Raw genomic sequence first — 19,502 nt, forward strand, 5'->3', positions numbered from 1 at the left:
AAGAGGATAGCCAGGACTCGGATGTGGCGACGGACTAGAGAGCAATGCCCACGTGGTGCCACTGAGTCAGCTGTTCGAGTGCAAAATCCAGTGTAATTAATGATCCTTTGATGCGTGGGAAGAGTTCTTTGGCGTCCCGATATCCCTTCACTGCCTCCCATAAATATTACTTAATTCACATTCAGCCTTGGCATTTATAACAATTAAACTGTGGGGACTACTCGGCTAATTGTCCCTCTAAAACAAACAATGAACGAGTGGGAGTATCCAAGCTATCCATAGTGCAAAGTAAAATACCCGAGAGTGTGTGTTTCACCCCCGAATCTGATAAGCACAATGAAGACGTCGAAACGCCTTAAATCCTGCAGCTTTTGTCTCTTCCTCCATCCTGCTTTTTATTGGAACTGCGAACAGAGGATATTCAGCGACTGAGGGTAGTCCACTGACTAGGCATATTAATCGGCGCTCAAATTAAAAGTGACATCCCATTATTTAGATATAGATATGAATCCGGAACGGCAGACAAGTCAAATGAAGGGCAGCTCTCTGAAAAAAAACCCAAATCGATTGCTGTCGATGACAATGGTTATCAGGCTGAATGAAAAGAAGGACGAGCAGAGGTCCTTCTACTGTCCCTGCAGATTAAGTGACGCATTCCTTGGAGTTCAAATTGTATCTGTGATTTAAAAGGAATTTGGCACTTCAAATGTAGGCGTAACAATTATTGATGTGAATGCTAAAATGGACATTATAAATTCCTAAATATTTCTGGATATTATTCGAAACATACTTATGGTTGAATCAATTTGTAAGTTATTTGTTTTAAATAACTTAAGCAAAAGTGAACATTAAGAAGTTAACCACAATTGACAATACTATATAAAAATACCAATATACATCGGAGTCTTTAAATGTATATTGTTGGCTTACATTTTAAACCATTTTAGACACCAACTTCCATTTTATATAAATTCAGAGAAATATGGCGTTTAAATTAGGTTTGAATTCGGAAAGCCATCAACCCACATTTTACAACTACGGGAAGGCGATTACATGTGGGGCTTCGATGACCTTGAGATATGTATGTTTTCGATCCCGACCCCCTCGTCCATCATCGTGCTCCTTTGACCTTCTGCCCGCTGAAACTGTCGGATTTAGGACTCAGAACCTGTAAGCCAGTCGAAAGCATCTGTTTTTGCATCTCTCGGATGCGACAGGATGCCCCAGGATGCCTGGCAGGCTAAGGACTTTAATTTGTTTGATCCGTCTGTGCTTATCAGGAAAATCCACTTGCTGGTCGCTGAATTTATTAAACTTTATTGAACTGTAAGAATACGGGCATAAATAAAACGGAGCACATGGGGGAAGTACAGTGTACGGCATGGAATCGGAATAAAAGGAAAACCAACTTCGATTGCAGGATATTACAGAGTGCCGCAAATCTACATCCCCAATCGATGAATGATGGAAGGCCATTTCCCCTGCTCATATGTGTGTGTGTGGTTGATGGGTGGGTGGTGGGTGGTGGTTGGTTTTTGGGGCATTGCGGCCATTCGCGCTTTTACGACCCACCTGAATGAATGGATTTTTAGGGCTTTTCGAATATGTATTTTAATGGAGCCGGTGGCTCGTTGTTCTTGCTTTTCTAAACAAAAGCATTGGCAATTTTATTGGGTTTATTTTTTGCGCCACTGTGTTTACACTGGGCCAAAGCACTCGAAGCTGCTGTTGGCACTTTCTGCCTTGTTGCCATTGATGGATTAGCGCTGTAAGCCAAACAGGTGGTAGGCCCTGTTTTTTTTTTTTTTTTTTGTCATGTATTCGGCGACCATTTCATCACTTTTGCCAAGCCTTTTGGCCATTCAATGCATCAACAGAGTGACAGGCAGAGATGCTGTATCACTGTTTTATGGTCATACACACAGATGTGCGTACAGGAAAAACGTTATATCAACAGATGCGGTCGAAATACTCGTATGTGTTTTTTCTCGACCTTGCCATTCGCAACACATTTTTGCAATCAAACTGATTGTCATAAGCTGAACGGCACAATTTTACTTGGAATTTAAAAACACACACACACAGGCATTTTTAATATGAAACCCTAGTCTAAAACAAAATGGGCCGCATTTAATGCCATTAAATAAACCAGCTTAAATAATATAACAAGGTATTATTTTATCGCAATATCCCCCTGCTTCAACCGAATGCACCATCCGAGCTCATCATCATCATCCTCTTAGCCATTCAGGATCTCTTAATCCCATTAGCACTTTCAAAACAATTCAATGCGAAAAGCATTTCAATTGGCAGCCGCAAAACTGGAGTTTCGTTGGTAGTTTGAGCAGTTTGCTTTTTGGCCAAAATTTGCAGTAGTTTAGCTAAATAAATGTTTGCCAGCCCTCACAATATGGGTTTGAAAAAACTAAATGCTCATTCGTGTATATATATTTGGAATATGGAGAAAAATTGATTTTTCTACATTTTTGAGAACGCATTACATGGACATCTTATTTTATTGCGTCGAATTGGGGATATTTATGTGCCGAGGCGAGAGTCTTTAGATTTATGGGTCGTTAACCAGATGGAGGTGCTAGCTGCCTTGGCCAGCAGCTCTGGTCAAGACCCTTATGCAATAAATCCTCAAAACGCAGCCGGGCCACGTGTAGCATGTTATCTAATGCGTACATGGCCGGTAATTAACGAGGCAAATATGTACTAATTGCGTATACGCGTTGTGGGCCGCCACAAACAGAAAATGCTAATTAAGACGTAGCCGGCCGGCGTGCACTTGATAAATCAATTAATTTATGCAACATCAGCGGGCAGCCAGTGCATTAGCCCAAGGATCTCAGGAGCGGCAGGAGCGGCAGAAGCCGCCGCAGCAGCAGCAGCAGTAGCTCGCAACACAATGCGCCGCAGGACCTCTAAACACATCCATTTAATTACATCCCCCGGTGGCACGGACACATCCACTCGCCCGCATCCCGGCGGCCCCTGGTGAAAAGAGCACGCAGCTTGATCCGCAGCGGGGTGCAGGCTTATTAACTACAGAAATTGATTTTGTCCAGGGACCAGAGAGCAGCCATTTCAGCGGACCGGCCCCCGGGGAGCATCCTGCTTATGCAAATGCCCCGGGGCATCCGTGACAACCCGTTGGCTGACTAATCGCACTTAATTTGCAGCACACGGTACACCCGACACCTGAGCTCCTAAACTCCTGAGCTACTGAGCTGCTGAACTCCATTGCTTGAAGGTGTCCTGCGAAAACAAAAGTTCATTGCCCTTCGACTGCGCAGCTTCTGTGCAGCCCCGATAATAAAGACCTTTATGTAAATGTCTACATAAACTCGTGAAGAAGGCAATTCGTTACCAGAACTACATATATGACTACAGTTGCAGCTCGCCGTGGGCACAATTTAGTGGAGTGTATCCTTTGACGACCCATACATTCACGAGGCCTAAGTCGTTGATGCGAAGGAACACATTTAAGCTCTTAAGCCGCTGGATTTGGATCACCTAAAATACTTAATAACACAAGGAATATTAATCATTTGATGTCTAATTCATTGTAAGTAAAAATGGATTTAAGTAGACACTCTATTTTCCAGAGAGCAGAAAAACCATTGGCACACAACCAATTTAATACATTTAATATATTTGTTAGTTAAATTTTTGGTTGTACCAGCAAAATAAATGCATAACTAAAATATAGACTTATTAAAAACTTAGATGGCAACTATTTCAAGATGATATCAATCCACATGTCAGTGTAACCACGATCCATTCCGAAAGAAATACTATCAGATAAGTATAAACTAATTCCACAACGCTAAACAGTCTAGGGCAGTAACGAAGAGATAACTATGCCATTGTTAGCCGGAATGGAGGGCTAGAATGGTCATGGGCCATAACAAAGCTATGCCCGCAATTCTTAAATGGAATTGTCACCTCGTCGGGCGCCAAAGAGGCTGAAGATGAGGGCAGGGAAGGGTGGGTTCTTGGGCAAATAGTGAAACGGAGTGGAAGTGGAACCAGAGCCGCAGGCTCCAAAAGCTCGCCGCATTCGACGGCTCCTCCGATTTCTGCCTGGGAATCGAGTATCCGAAAAAGCGAACAGTCGTCGAGCAGATTGGATCCGAATCTGGATCTGAATCTGAATCCGAATCCGAATGCGAGCCGCACTAAACAAAACCCATTGAGCAGTGGCACTGACAACACGGGGTAGCAGAACGCCCCGTGGGTGTTTTATTGTTTATCTTATCTGGCCGCCAGTTTTGGCCAGAAGCAGATGGCCTAAGGCCAAAACGTGTATACATTTCATATCGGTCGATATTAATTGGCCGAAAAGTGCCGGCATTTGAGGTGCACGAGTGTGTGGGAAAGTGCACTCATCTTTCGCCAGGGCAACATGATTAATGGCTAGGGCAACATTCAGCCGTGTTGCCAAACAGCCGGCAACATGGAAGGCTACTTTGAGCCACAAGTGTTTCGGCCCAATCCCCCTGATTTCGGTTTCGGCCTGATTTCGAGGAAAACAAAGCAGCAACAGCCCCATGAGCTTGTGCTCCTTGCCTCGCTCGCTCTCTGTGTGCCATTTCCACAGTGTTTCTGGGCCGAAAGCTTTCGGCTTTTCCGAGCTGCTCCGCCGCTCAGTTCCTCGTCGAAGTTGAAAGCGTTTGGTGCTCGCAGCGGAAAAGCGGACCGGGCACCCAAGCAAATATAGAAAAAAAGATGAATAAATAAGGAAAAGCTGGGGAAAACTTTGAAAACGGGCGCGCGAACAAGTGAGCAGCGGCGGCAGAATCAAAATCAGCAGCCGAAGTGAAGTGTAAATAAGTGAAATACCCAGCACACACAGATACACACGCACACAGACACTGGAGTTTGGGCCTTGGTATTAGAACGGCATGGGGTAGTTGTTTATATTTATATCCAGCGATACAAGTTTCCCCCGGTTTCCCCCGCAGCAGGTGCGACATTCCTTTGTTAATAGACGTTGCCTACACGGCATTGCATTTCCCGACCTGCGTAACTATCTTTAAATGGAGTGTATCTCATGATACACAACTGATCATACTAATAGTCCCACTCTTTGCGAGCAAAGTGTTGGAGTTGCGATAAGGACCCTTATTCGTCCGTGAAAGCTGCAGCATTTCCCCAATTTAATATATTGTCTAAATGGCAATGCGATTTCCGACCCATTTCTCGGTTCGGCACCCCTTTTGCATTTATCAATGTCTCCGGCGGGATCCTTTGGCTGACTGAGATTGATATGGGAACAATGCAGCGCGATAAAAGGGGCTACAGAAAATAAAAACCAATTAAACCAACCACTCGGAAAGTTAGACCGGCAAAGAACCCTTAAAATTGCAGCGCGCAAATTTTAATTGGAAAAACTTGCCTAATTGAAGTTTAACAAACAAAGCGACTGGGCACGGGGTGGGGCAATGCAAATCCTGTCTGGGACAGCACAAACTTCGTTCTAATTTTCAATTAAATGAAGACAAAACGAGGGGAAAAAATGGAAAAGGAATTGTGCCAAGTGCAATGACCACAGCTGGATCCCGAGCCCCCAGGACCTGCTCATTGTTCATTGTGGACTTCCGCCTGTGCGGATTCGCAGGGCGCTTCAGCGTCTCCGTATCTGAAAACAATTAAAATATGCATAAAATGTAAATTTCGCCGATGCCCAACTAAAGCCAGGTCCGAAGTCAAACGCCAAGTGTTTATTCTAGCCCACGACGATTCTGTTTCTGTTTACCGAATTTGTAGCACGTCCAGCGGAAGCCAGGGTGCAAATGAAAAAGTGAAAATAATTTGTGAATAAATCAGTTGGTAGAAACAATGATGGAATAACGGATAGCCGGACTTTGCGTGAAATTCGGCAGAAGGTAAGAACCGCGAGTCGGCCGCAATTCCACTCACATTTAAGCCGCAATTCGATATCAATAAACGCACTCAGGCCGAAATTCTCGGGAGCCCTGTTTATTTGGCCGACGGTAATTAGTTTCTTCCCTTTTCGGGCTAGCAATCCACCCTTCACCACATCGACCGCCCCCACCACCACCCAAATTATTTCGTCTGGCAGCCCATGCGGCGTATGCGTAATATTAAGATAATTGAATGGGCCATGACAAACAACAAAACCGACAGCACAAACGAAAATGGAAATGAAAATGTTTCATTTTTTGTTTTTATTTTTTTGTTTCTTCCCCTTCGTCTCCTTTTTCGTCTTTCTGCCATCATAAAGCATTTGCCGACCTGCCTTGGCATATCCTTTCATTGCCTCTCATGTCGAAAATGGCCAATAAAAATGTTTACGACGCACGCACACACTCAGGTGTATTCTTGGAAAATTGGCATGAAGAAGCGTTGAATACTTATTAAAAAATTACCCAAGCTCGGGCGTACATAAGCATTAATGTGTATGGGCATGTACAACTCTTAACGATTCGCCAAGTTCATTATTTAGCATTTTCATAAAGAGTTTAATGTGTGATAATACAGCGAAACCATCGTGGATTTCCCGAACGCCATATGTGCTTATTAAATGGTACTCGTATGTCCAATAAGATAGGGCTTTTGGCATCCTGCAGAGCATTCGCTCCCTTCTAATTAAAGGTCTGGGCAGAAAGTTGATGAGGGTAAATTGGCAAGTAATTAATCGCCATTTCATTTAGGAGTAAAATTAGGCAGGATACCGTTCCTAATATAAATTAAGCACAGACCCAACTTTGTAGTATGGATTCATAAGCGAAGGTTTTATTTAGACCAAATTTAATAGACATTAAAGTACTTTGCCTTTGGCCATCGATTAAATAGACTGACTTGAAACCGTTTTCCTTTCATTTTTGTTTGCCCGTAAATGAGTTCCCGTGAAGCAATAGAGCAAAGAAATGCAGCAAAATGTCAAAATCAAGTAGCGTGGAAAACAGAAACAAACTTTTTATTTAGAGTTTTTTTTAAGGAGTTTTCTAACATAAACGGATGATTGCTAAAACACTTTAATAATCGACTTAGCAAGCTCAGCTAACAGCTGGTTTTGCCAGCTCAAGAAAGTGAATTAACACCAGACACGAAAAGATATATTTTATTCATGGCGTATGCGTAATTCGCTTTTCGCTGATGCTGTCTCTCTGAGCTCTATATAAACATTAAAAACTTTGTTTATATTCGCTGCAGAAAATCGTACGAGTATGTACACATATCCCAAAATCCTGCACGCTCACATTATTCGAAACACATAAAACTCGATGGAGAACAAAAACAGGGAATTGCAAAAGAACGGCAACAAACAAATGCAGAATGCCTTTGCATGTTTCGCCCCGATTTTAATGGCTCTCAAATTTTATATTTATTGAAACTATAAAAAGTTTATGTGCGAGTGCCGTCGCTTTAAACCATGTCCATTTCCACGCGTTCGGCAAAATCTTATGTGGTTCAAACCAAATCCAAAAGTTTTCGCCTGACTTGAGTAATGCCCGTAAGTAAATTTTACAGCCAGTTTAATACGTCCGCCCAAGCAATCCATATGTCGGTAAATATATTAATTTGTTCCCAACTTGGCACCTTTTTTATTGCATCCGTTTCATGCTTTGTTGTGCGAATGGGCCGCGAAAGATATTCTGAGTGCTAGTGTAAACATTCGGAGGAAAATAGAGAACGAGAAAATCTAGTTCAAGTCAATTTCACCACTTGCCAAAAATGAAAACGATCTAGACAGAATGGCATAGAGTTATAAACTGACAACAACGAATTTGAAAGGAATCGTGGGAATTATGAGCAATAATTTTGGAACAATATATACTTCAGCTTATGTCAGATTATTTCAACTGGAAAATACATCCTCTGTTCCAAACCATGTGTGCCAAATGAAGATTAGTTATTTATGGTTCAGTGTTACCAGAAAATTAATTATATTGGCAAATTTTGTAGAGTCATCGAAAGAAAATTAAATTCAACATCAATTTAGAAAATGTGGCAACAGAATTTATAAATCATTTCAAAAGCGCAAGATGATTACTAAATAATAGTGGCTGTCCAAGCTTAAAGCGATTATAAAATGCAAACATAAATTCCCTCCCAGTTGCTCCTTTTTATATACGAGTTTGAACGGGTCAAGTTTTGTCCAATTCAATTATACAAAAATGGGCAACATTATCGTCAAGTTGAAACATAAAATGCCATCCCCAGCTAAATTAATCAGCGACCTTGTTATTTTTTGCGGCTGGTTCAATTAGGTAAAGTGCGGTTTGTTTTTGCAGCCGCTTCACCTTTGCCAACACGGCGTATGAGTAACGCGCGTGTAGAACATTTATCTGCCGAACACACTTTAGATGCAAAGTGAGCGCTTAAAACTTTAGCCGAATGTCCTGGGTGCGCCGTCCGCTGAAGCGAAGGACAGAGGGCGAGTGTCCTGTCCTTCAGTTGAAGCTGACAGGATAACCGTCATGACTGGAGGGTAAAGTGCTATAAATCAGCACTCGAACCACTTAATAAGCACGACCAACGCACCCACACCCGCACACACACGCATACCTTCTACCCTGGAAATGCACACACTTGATCCTGGCTTTTGCACAATGTTTTTTTTCGCATTCACCGCATTTTTCTAGGGTTTTCCCCGAGCTTTTCCCGGCCTCCAGAAGAGCGAGAAATGAATTATGGCAACGAAAACAAAGCGAAATATGCGGGCGGCAGCGAAAAGCCACTGACGATATAAAAAAATGAATTAGTTGATTGGAATAGAATTATTAAGAAGTGCCGATAGGGAGCGCTGTTAACGCAGATAGAAAGAATGAATTAAAATTATTTTCTAATTGCATTTGAAATGAATGTTTTAATTGAGTGAAAAGCACAGCTTACTTTAAATAAATCAGGTCAATGGTACACACAACTTTGCATTCTCCGCTTCTAAAGCAGAGCGAATATATTAATAAAGAAGCCAATGCAGTGAAGAATTCCTTCCCTAAAGCATTCGTCACTATGCCGAAATATGGATCTTAAGCTTAGGTAAAAATGGAAAAAGTAAAAATGGAAAATGAAAAGTAATATTTCGCTCTCTGCATGAAATGGAGGATCCTCAGCTGATTGATGAAATTTTCAGGGGCGTGGCAGCGAAATGTTTTCGTCACGCGCCTTAATTGCCTCGCCCGCCTGGCCAGCAGCTGTGGGCGGAGTGCGGTAGGCGTGGCTGGGCCGCCTTTTCTCTGTTTTGATTTTGCGCTTGCTGAATATATTCCACTCTTTTTGCCACCGCATCTGTTTAGCATAAAGCAATCGTGAATTAGCCATAATTTGTTCCCAACTTTGTGTGTGTGTGCTGTGCTTATCGCCGTCAAAATAAAAGCTCATTAATGCGGCATTCGGAAGATTTTAAATATTTGCCCAGCGTTTTGTTATTACCATTTTCCAGACGACGTCGCTGCTCCCCACCCACCACCATACCCCCCTGGCACAACCCCCTTTTTAAATGCTCGTTGTATTATGGCCAAGTGCTCGTGGATGAGCGACCGTGTGTTTGCATGTGTGTCTGTTTGTTTTGCGGGTGTCTGTGGGTGCCTCGATTTTAATTAAATATGAAATGCGCTCGGCTTCGCCGCTCTCCGCTGGGTACAGCTGGAAATGGATACACAAAAATCAAATAAACAAACTAGCAAGCACTTTAAGTAGAATTGCCGATGCTCTGCAGAGTAGTTTTCATTTAACGAGTAACTAAGTCACCACTGATTAACTGGCCGCGAAATTAATGAATAAATGCAGGAAAAATTATAATAATGCAGTATTAGGAAACCGTGTACGTCATGATTCATTTAAATTGTAACCATATACTTCTATAGATGAATTTTGAAATACAAGCATTCGCCAGATGCATTTCACTGAAATGGTTGCTATAAAAGGCTCTAAACTGTCACGCCGTTAGTATGTCACTTCCGCTTCCGTCTGGTTTCCTGTGCCCCAATTTCCGATGCGTCCGCAAACTCAGAACGAAGTGAAACGTGGAAGCCGACTAAGCTGGATGAGTGTGAGAAGTTGTCTTCGAGGCATTAGTCATTTCGCCATCTGGCCCGCATACCCCATTGATTTCATTCCAAGGAAAACTGGGCTAGCATAGCTGGTTAAAACAGTTTGGCAGTTGCAATCAGGCTTAGTCACGCTGTCTGAAACTATTTTCTGCCGATCGAGTAGAGAGCAATTGTCAGAGAGCTTTTCCATAAGTTATGTGTGGAAATCGTCTTTGAAGGAGGCAGAAGTTGGGGCAACTTGCGGGGGAGCAAATCAAAACATGTGTATGAAATCAGTCAAACTTTTGTACAACCTATGTTTACGGTTTGTTTATACAACAAATTGTGAATTGTTGTTATAACATATTCTACATATATGTTCTTATATTTTGTTAAATATTATTTTGTTCATATATTCTCTTGCCAATACATCCTTCTCAAAATTGTGCTACCACTTTCAGCAAACGAGTTCTTTAAGCAACTATTAAATTACAAGGGTACATACGTACAACAATTTTTCCTTGTCAGAAAAAATATTATAAATATACTTTGGCTGAAACTTTGCGTGCCCGACTGCACTGAGTGTGTGAAAATGGAAAATGCAGCTCATAAACAAGAGCTGTTGCATGCGTTTTCGACGTGGAATCCATTTGCAGGACCTCTGTCGCCTTTTGGTCGCTGGTGGTTGCTGTTGCCCAACGCAATCTGCACCACTTGTTTATGGCCGTTTAATGAATGTTGGCACTTGGCGTGCACCAGCCATATCCACAGCAGCGGGGAGCTGAAGAACCACGACGCTATATGGCTGCAACAATGCCGTCCAATGGGCCCGGCCAACGAAATGGAACGCAACGATGCCAAACGAGCCGGGAAAGCCTTGGGAAAAGCCTCCGGAAAAACCAATTTGCTGCTGAGCGGCCTTAGACCGCAGAATGGGCGTGTTTTTGCTCGTCTTTTAGGCCAACTCCTGTACTATGCATGCAAATCTGTTTGGAGCGCAACCTGTCGGCAACAAAACATCGCAATCACTCTGGGAATTACATTTTAAAATGTCCATGACCTATTTAACAACCAGATTGTTCATCAAAAAATAGGTTTTTTTCAACAATGATTTCCAATTTAATATACATTCGTAAAGCTTGTTTTATTATCCACCTACATTTAATCATATTTGTTTTTCAATGCGCATTTTCATGTTTGAGTCTACGTTTTTTATCATCATAAGAAGTTGTGATAAATAAAAATATTGTTACCAAGTAATGTAAAGTCTAGAAACTTTTCACCCATCTTACCCTTTCTTTGAGTGTAGAATTGAGGGCACGAGAATTGACTTTTTCTTGGCATAAACTTTTTTTTACATTTTATGGGCACTAAGACAAGTCTGGCGTCGAGTGTGCATCCTTTTCAGCAAAACTCCCTTCGGCTAACAAAATAAACAACGAGCTTAAATGAAAATGGAAATTAAAATTTCCCCGGCGCCAACAAAGTTTCGCTGCCTTAATTTGGCTAATGAAAAGCGCAAAATGTTGTCTCAATACCGCGATATTCACTGTACCGCAAAAGTGGATAATTGAGTGGCTGGTAAAGTTTTTCAACTCAAAAAGCCGCCATCGATGTATCTACAGCCAACGTATTTTCGTATTCAAATTTGTCAGTGCCAGTAATTTGAAACGAAAACGTGGCAAATCAATAATTTTGAATTATCCATTCGGGCTGGCCCGCTTTTTCCGGTTTTCTGTCTGCTGCTAGCCTAATTGGAGCACACGCACACATTCCCATCAAAATGATTTGTGATTTCTGATTTGTGATTTCTCACGATAAGTGGGTGAGTGCCCACTGGGGAATTGAAATGGAAATGGAATGGGGCAGTGGGGGCATACACATCACGGCATAAACGTAGCACGCATCATTAACTTAAAAGCTGCTTATCATATTTGCTTATTGTACAATTACGCGTTGTATTTCCCTGCAAATGTTGAGAAAATAAAGGCACCCGCAAAAATTCACGGAATTTCCGACTACGAATGCTAGACATTTTGGTTCCATTTAAAGAACTTTAGCCTCGAATACTTCGTAACCGCATTACTTCTTTGGTTGTCTGTGTAAGGAAAACAATGCGTGCAACGTTGAATATAGCTATTACTGATTTCCCATACTAGAGTTTTGTTTAAAACGGCTTAAAGAATTCCCAGAGTTTTGTTCCAGATTATTATACTGGCGAAATACCAGTTGTTTGTAATCTTTTGCATTGTTCACATGACTCGTGGTCACATTTAGACTGCACAGCTATTAAGTTAGTTTTTAAGACTCTACACACAACAAATGTGGTAACTTTCGTTTCCAAAAACGGCTTTAACTTTATGCAAAATAATGTTTAACTTGGCTGAATAAGATTGTTTAACCATTCACTCAAATAGTACGAGTACTTCAGAGCCCTCTTCAAAGTACTCGGTACACCTGACACCTGCCACTCTTTACGAGTTTCCCATCAGTCGCATTGTGAATTCCCTGGGCCTTACATAAAAGCTTGAACGGCCTCAAAGTAAATCCTTAAATAATTAAATACGAAATGGCGGCCAAGGATTTTCACCTCCTTGCCGCCCGATCACAGGCGAAATGCTTGCCATAATAATAATGTGTAAATAGAATCAAAATTGTTGACTCGGGCAGGACAAAGTTTGCTGAAATCGAAAGGGGAGAAAGAGAGCCATTTGTGCAAAATGTTAAGACTACAATAAGTTAACGCACACACAGGCCAATACACCAGCCGAACAGAAAGACAGACATAAAAAAGGAAATTCATTGACATGAAATTCGGGGAGCATTTTACGTGACAAAGCCATGAAATCGAATTTGCCAAGCGACCGGAAATGCGCACAGCCTTGTGTGTGTGTGTGTGAGTGTGTGTGTTTGTGTGTGAGGGTGAGTGTGTTTAAGCGCGAGTCCTGCAGACAGACAAAGGGGCGGAGACCCAGGGGGCGGGGCAGCCACTGCCGTCGACATGTCTTCTGATTTATGCCGCACTTTCCATAAGTTTTTCATGTTTTAGGCCGACTCGCTACCCTAGATTTGCCTGCGCCCGCTCAATGTATTCAGCCATGAATTGCGTGAGCTGCCTGTGCAAGCTTATTTACTTTTGACAGTCATGCTGGTGGTGCTGGTAGCTCCGCCAGTCTCTCGATAAATCTGGCTACTTTTTCGTGGAAAACCAGAAACTGATGCATATTTCATGAGGCTGTATTCTCGCTGTATATTTCTTGGCTGTCTAACAAAGGTATCACAATACCAATTACCTAATATCACCTGCTACGACATGACAACTGCAGTTCAGGAAAATATTAAATTCCGCTTAAATCGCAGCCCAAGATATCTGTTAATGAGTTCTGGATACTCTGCATCAAATGTATGTTTATGTTTATTGTAAATATGTCAAATCAAGCCGTTTGATATCCTTAGTTACAGCCTGTCGACTTAAAGCCGCATTTGCTTCCTGAGATAGCTATCTTTTTCGTTAGCCAGCCCTGTTACCACCAGCAAGACTAAAAGGGCTGAGGGCGGTGGTAGCCGAAGACAAAGGCGCAAAAGAGACGACAAGTGGGCACCGAATGAAAGACACACTTGGAATTGTTTTTGCATTTCTTTTCTCCGCCCCACTTTGCTACCTGCTCGGCATAAATAAAATGCGGGCCCGGCAGCAGCTGCTTTTGAATTTTCGAAGGTGGGCGGGCACTGCGGCGATGACCTTCAGGTAAGCAGAGCACAAAATTGTCAAAGAATATGGCTGAAAATTAAAAGCCCCGGGCGAATGGAGCACAATTGGTTCTGGCTCGTCAAGTCCTGGATTTGAAAAGGGTTTCGTGTCAAGGGCCATCGAAGCCCCACACAATTGACCCCATCGAATGCTGGGATGAGGCCACAGTGAACACCGAGGTCCTGGCCAGCCAAGTACAGGATGTGCAGTCGTATTCCCTTCATAAATCAAAGCTCGATTCATGCAAATTGCTTGCTCACTGCCCAAATGCGTTCGATCACGTAGTTGATTACAGGAAACTGGGCAAAACGAGCGTTGGCAATTTGGTGCCGATTGGGAACTGGGACGACAGTTAAGGCCCAAAATTGCTCAATTTTCTCGCTGGACCAGGAACAAGAAAATAAGAAAAACAGAAGCGAACCAAATCAATTGTACCGCGACCAGGCGGTGATGGCGAAACATTCGGCAAATGGCAGCTCATTTTGTATTTATCAAAGGGACTGATGTGGGGGCAAAAGCCCACGTCTAGCCTGATGGCAGCATAAACTTTTATTTCAATGAGGAATTCTATTGCACAGTGGACCACCTGGCTGACAGCTGGCCATAGTCTAAAAATAGAATTTTACAACTTAAGTATGTATTTATAAAATAGATTTACTTAGGGGAAGTTTGGAAAAGGAGAAGTTTCCTTAAAACTTGATTTCTTACCTTTACCTTAAATATGTCAAAATAATACTCATACGCACCGTGGGCTCGTGGTGCAATACAGCCTGTATCCACTGTGCAGTTTGCCAGTCTCAGCTGCTTACAAAGAAAGCGAAACACCCTCTATATCCGCACACACACACACACACGCACGCACACTTGCCTGCTTTCTCCCGCTCTCTCGCCACTTCCGCTGCACGAGACAAGCGAAAAGGAGAAGCAAATTCTGTGGCATACTTTTCGGCAGAGCTTCTCCTTGGCATACAAATGCAGGTAATAACGGCTGGGAAAACTTTCGGCTCGCTGGCATTTGCAAATGAATGGCGACTGTTCTAATTTTGGCATGCCCGGCATATTCGCCTGTTGTTATTTTCTCCTCTCTTAAATATTTATACAAAAAATGAGCAGCTAAGCGGGCTAACACACACTCACACACACACTGCATCGGATTTATTATTAATGCCTCCCTCAAACATACATTCCAGTTGAGCCCATTCCGTGTTTGGTTACTTTTCTGAATTTGCTGACTTTGCCCAACTGTTTGCCCAAGGCCCATTCAGGATTTCCCATTCCCATTTTTCCCATTTTTCCCGTTTTCCGCCTGCCTGTTGCGGCCTCTCGCTTATTATCATTTATTTACTTATTTATGTCTAGCGCGTCAGTGCCAATATTTTATTTTCATTTTAGTTTGCGGACGCTGGGCCAGCTACTCATTCCATTGTGCAAATGGCCAGGGGTCACAGGTTGCGGCTGTTTGACCGCCCAGCCTGGATCCATTAATAAAGTTAAGGATAAAGCCAAGCAAATATGGTCAATTCCAGTTGGAATTGGCTCGATAACGCCTTTATTGAATTGTGAATGGCATATGTTTACACTGACGTGATTTTAAGTTGTTTATTGCTTTGCTCAACAAACTAAGAGAACAACATAAAAGTGGTTTTTTCTTTAACAATAATTAAATGCATTACATAATTTATGAGCAAGCCCATAATTCCCAACATTCTTCCCTTGGGCGTATTTCAACTGGCTTGTAATAACCTCACCTGTTTTATTAACAATGCAGTATCTCTTTCTGAACATTTCTTCGAGTACACGGGGAATGCAAGAGGAATGCATATTGCAATGTCAGCAATACCAAGCTTCCTTTATTCCAAATGCCAGATAGCAGGCGCTGAAAGGTACTTTTTGCTTCTTAATATTTAACAGAATATCGATGGCATCGACAGCACGCTCTGCACATTTCCTATTCAATGGAGCCCAGTTGGCCCACCCATCCAGGTATGGGGGCCATATGACACCCACTGTGGCCACTGTGTTGTCCAAGTTACATCAGCCCAGTGGAGGAGTAATAGCACAGGCAGCATAAGGATAAATTGTGTTTGCCTATAGTCATTAATATCCTCCTCGCAAGCCAGCGATAAACGTTGAGGCCCCCTAGAAATGTTGTCCTTGACAGTTTTGACGAAACGCTAGCCTAAATCGTCGGAAATTGACTAATGATGGGGTTAATCGCCAATAAGGATCATTTCTGGTCAAGGTAAATTGTCTGTTAGCCATGAATGAAGAGAACTAGCTATTACCAGTGTGTGTGGATATATGGTATAAGTACAATAGCGGGAAATATAATCCAAGGGTAAAAGGATCCGGATATGTATGATTTTTTGCTTTAAATTTAAAAATTGAAGTAATCTACAGATTATTTGGTTAGTACATAATAATTAACTCTCTTGAAAAATTGAATAGTATTCTTGAAATAAAAATGAACATTAGAATATTGTTACTATTACTGTGTAGTGCGTTATGTTATGTATTTAAATCTTATAATACACTTATTTGAGGTAAACTGTGTTATGTATTTAAATCTTATCGTAGCCTCCAAGCCATGTATAAGGTAGAATAATCCATGGGCAAGCCAAATTCCCTTCAATGTTTTAATGAGCTAGTGAACATTTCGTTGGAAATCACTTTAAGCATGCTTGATTTCAATGGTTTTGTGCTAAAAAGCAAACTTTAACATTAACCAGTCATTTTTAAGAGCACATTGTTGCCACTCACAGGCAAATGAGTAATTTGGTCAGCATACCCTATCAAATATCCAATTATGTGTCGTAAAAACTTTGCCGTGGCTTTCTATACCGCTGTATCCACCAAAAAGGCGAGACAATAAAGTTTGTCAAGCATATGGTTTTCAATGGGTTTTCTACCTAACTGTGAAGACATAAAAATCGTAATAGTTTACTTTGTTGCTCATAACGCTTTTAATGGCCAGCTTAGCTGGCATTTTATTAATTGTCCTGATAAGAAGAACAATTTTTTGGTCAAATATCTGATTGCCATTACAAGGGCTTTACCACTTTTGCTACGTGGTCAGCTGAAATGGGTCATGCACTTGGCCAGGTCGTATAATTTTCACATCATTGTGAACGTTTTGACTCGCCTGTTGGGCGGGCAAGGCGCTCATTAAGCTTAATTCGCTGGGAATCAAATATTTAACAGATAAGCCAGATTGAGACGGAGAAACACGTGTGAGTGTGTGCTGCGAAGGCTGATTGAAACTGACACCCGAAGCACTTGCACCTCGCAATGGAGGAATATAAAATGACAGGGCAGCGAAGGGCAGGCAACGCAGGACTCAGCCATGTCCTGCCCTCCGCCGCTGTCCTAACGAGCAATTTAGCCAACTCATTGAAGCGGAATTAATGGCAATCGATTTTGTTTGGCGGTCGGCAGACAGCTCCTTACAGGACGAAGGGAATGGGTCTTCATTAGTGGCAGGACGGCAGCAGATTTCCAACAGGACATGCCCCTTTCAAGTCCGTGCTTATCTTAAAGCCAGCATTGGGCAGGCTCAATTATTTTTAATCGTTTGGGGAATAGCTAGAGCATTTTTCGGTTGCACGGATTTTATAAACCCAAACATTCCCTTTTCCTTCAAGCGAAACGATAATATAACGAAATATATTGCATATGGCCAAACAATAGCGTAAGTGTTTTACCTCTTTTAGACGTGAGAAAAATATACTTTTCACTTACGATTTCAGGCAACACTTTCGCCCCTTCCTTAGAATGTCGAAATGTTTCAATCAACAACTAAGTCAAATGCTAACACTTGCTAACTTGTCCAACTTGTGCTCGCCCCTTTTTGGCCACAAGTGTATAGTGTGTATGGACTTATCCCTCGCTTGATCATGGGATGAAACTTTTCCAGTCTCGCATGGCTTCGTTTTTTATTACGTTTCGGGTTATGCAAAAAACTTTGCCATAAATACAATTTTTGCTCTTTTCAATTTGTATTTGCAGCTGAAACGAGAAGGATAAACTTTTTGGCCCGCTATGCCCAGGAACCGTGCGGTGGCGAGGAGCGCGGCTGTAGATATAGATTCAGATTCCGATTCAGACACAGATACAGAACCAATTTTATTTGCCACTCGCATTGAACATGTGCCAAAGCTGTGGCCTGCTCGAAGCTGACTCTGATAAAACCGCGACGAGGACGACGATGCCACTTGATTTCGGCCAACTTAAATAAGCTGGCAAGGCGAGGCGAGCCGCTACCACAACACCCATTCAATCACCGACACAGCCGCGCAAAAACAAACAAATAAACTAGGCAAAAGCAGGCAGCTCGCATCCGGAAATGGCCGCGCCCATCGACGAGAGCGTGCTGAATGCACTGAGGGGCGTGACCAGCGCCCACACCCGCCTGCCCAAGCCGCTCCTCATCAAGATCTACGTGGCCAGCCAGAAGCATGAGTTCAACCAGGAGCGCCGCATGCTCCTCGAACTGGTCGGTCCCGAGCTGCAGTCCCTCTACGATGACCGACAAATTGAGGTATTGATACTTTTGCAGGTTTCAGTTATCAATTAGTAGAAAAACATCTTAACTTCTTCAATATAAACCAAATTATTTGATTTAATGCTTACGCAGCTGGAGTTCGTGGACATGCACTTTGGCACTGGCGACCTGGAGGTGCACCAGCTGGAGCGGGATCCCTACTTGATCCATGACTATCTGCACGAGATCGACACCTGCCACGCCCACACGAAGAGCGTCTTCTTCATGGTGCTCGTGGGCGATGGCATCGGTCGTCAGCTTCTGCCCACGAAAATGGATGAGGACATATTCTCCGCAGTCCTGGCCGATCAGCAGACCTCTGCCGACCAAGAGGCACTGCTGGCCAAGTGGTATGAAAAGGATGCATCTCAATCGCAGCGGCAGCTCAAGCAGGATTATCGGTAAGCTCGTGAGTCAGGCACAGTGCATTAACCATTTATGAACCGCTTTTCCATGAAGAGAAGTAAGCCAGATGTTGTTTATTGATCGGTTTTACACATGTCGTGCATTGAAGGCTGTTTTGTTTTCGCTGCTGCTGTTTTTGCTGGCTGCAACCGAAATAGTTATGGACAAAGTTGGCCAATATTTGTCAAAGTTCCGTTTCCGTTCCATTGTGCACTGTTTGGCTGAAATTATCCATGTGCCACATTCGCATTGTTTGGCCACTCAATTGGAGCTGAACTTTGGCAAATATTTGAATGGGCGGCATGGGGATGGGCAAATATGGAAATGCCAACACTTGCCTCGACATCTGCAACTTGTCCGCCAGTTACTGAAAACCCTTTTTTTGCTTTTTTGCAGGCTGATGGCCGTGGATGCCTGGCTGGCTGACTCACAGCGAATGCAGAGCTTTTTGGAACAAGCCTTTCAATCACTGGTTCAAGGATCTGGTGCATCAGGACGATCGCCGGACTTTGTGGAACGGGTTCAGCAACTTCGACGCTCGCAGATCGAAAGGGAAGTCTCCCAGGCTATGGGTAGGTTCTCTTCTTATTTGTACCTTAAATTGTCATATTCTAAACGCGCTGTTTTAGCTCTCACTAGCGAGAAAATCCTGGCAGTTTTCCGAGAACGTGCCGCCCAGTGCAGCAAAAGAGATGTGGAGGCAGCAGAGCGATTGAGGAAAATCAAGGACGAACTCACCATGAACCTTTCCACAGATAATCACACTACTCTTGTGTAAGTTTTCCGGATGCATATATGT

General features: G+C 42.8%; 1 protein-coding gene across 7 annotated transcripts in view; it reads left to right on the plus strand.

Moving 5' to 3' along the window:
* The first annotated feature begins 4,656 nt into the window (after positions 1-4,656).
* The window catches only part of LOC6546931 (NACHT domain- and WD repeat-containing protein 1), a 34,249-nt gene continuing 19,403 nt past the window's right edge, over positions 4,657-19,502 (plus strand). For 3 of the 7 annotated variants that reach the window (XR_003407875.1, XM_001974656.3, XM_026980494.1), the window contains exons 1-6: positions 4,657-4,831; positions 5,776-5,894; positions 17,764-18,295; positions 18,392-18,699; positions 19,100-19,275; positions 19,333-19,477. Coding sequence is in view for 6 of the 7 variants with exons in the window: in XM_001974656.3 (XP_001974692.1) it covers positions 18,101-18,295; positions 18,392-18,699; positions 19,100-19,275; positions 19,333-19,477 (824 nt within the window). In the remaining variant the exon portion in view is untranslated. Of the gene's footprint in view, positions 4,832-5,161; positions 5,895-17,763; positions 18,296-18,391; positions 18,700-19,099; positions 19,276-19,332; positions 19,478-19,502 lie in introns of those variants that run through there. The other 4 variants (XM_026980495.1, XM_026980496.1, XM_015156389.2 and 1 more) reach the window with 2 other exon arrangements.

The sequence above is a fragment of the Drosophila erecta genome, unplaced genomic scaffold, assembly GCF_003286155.1.
Source record: "Drosophila erecta strain 14021-0224.00,06,07 unplaced genomic scaffold, DereRS2 tig00000092-arrow-pilon, whole genome shotgun sequence".
NCBI lineage: Eukaryota > Metazoa > Arthropoda > Insecta > Diptera > Drosophilidae > Drosophila > Drosophila erecta.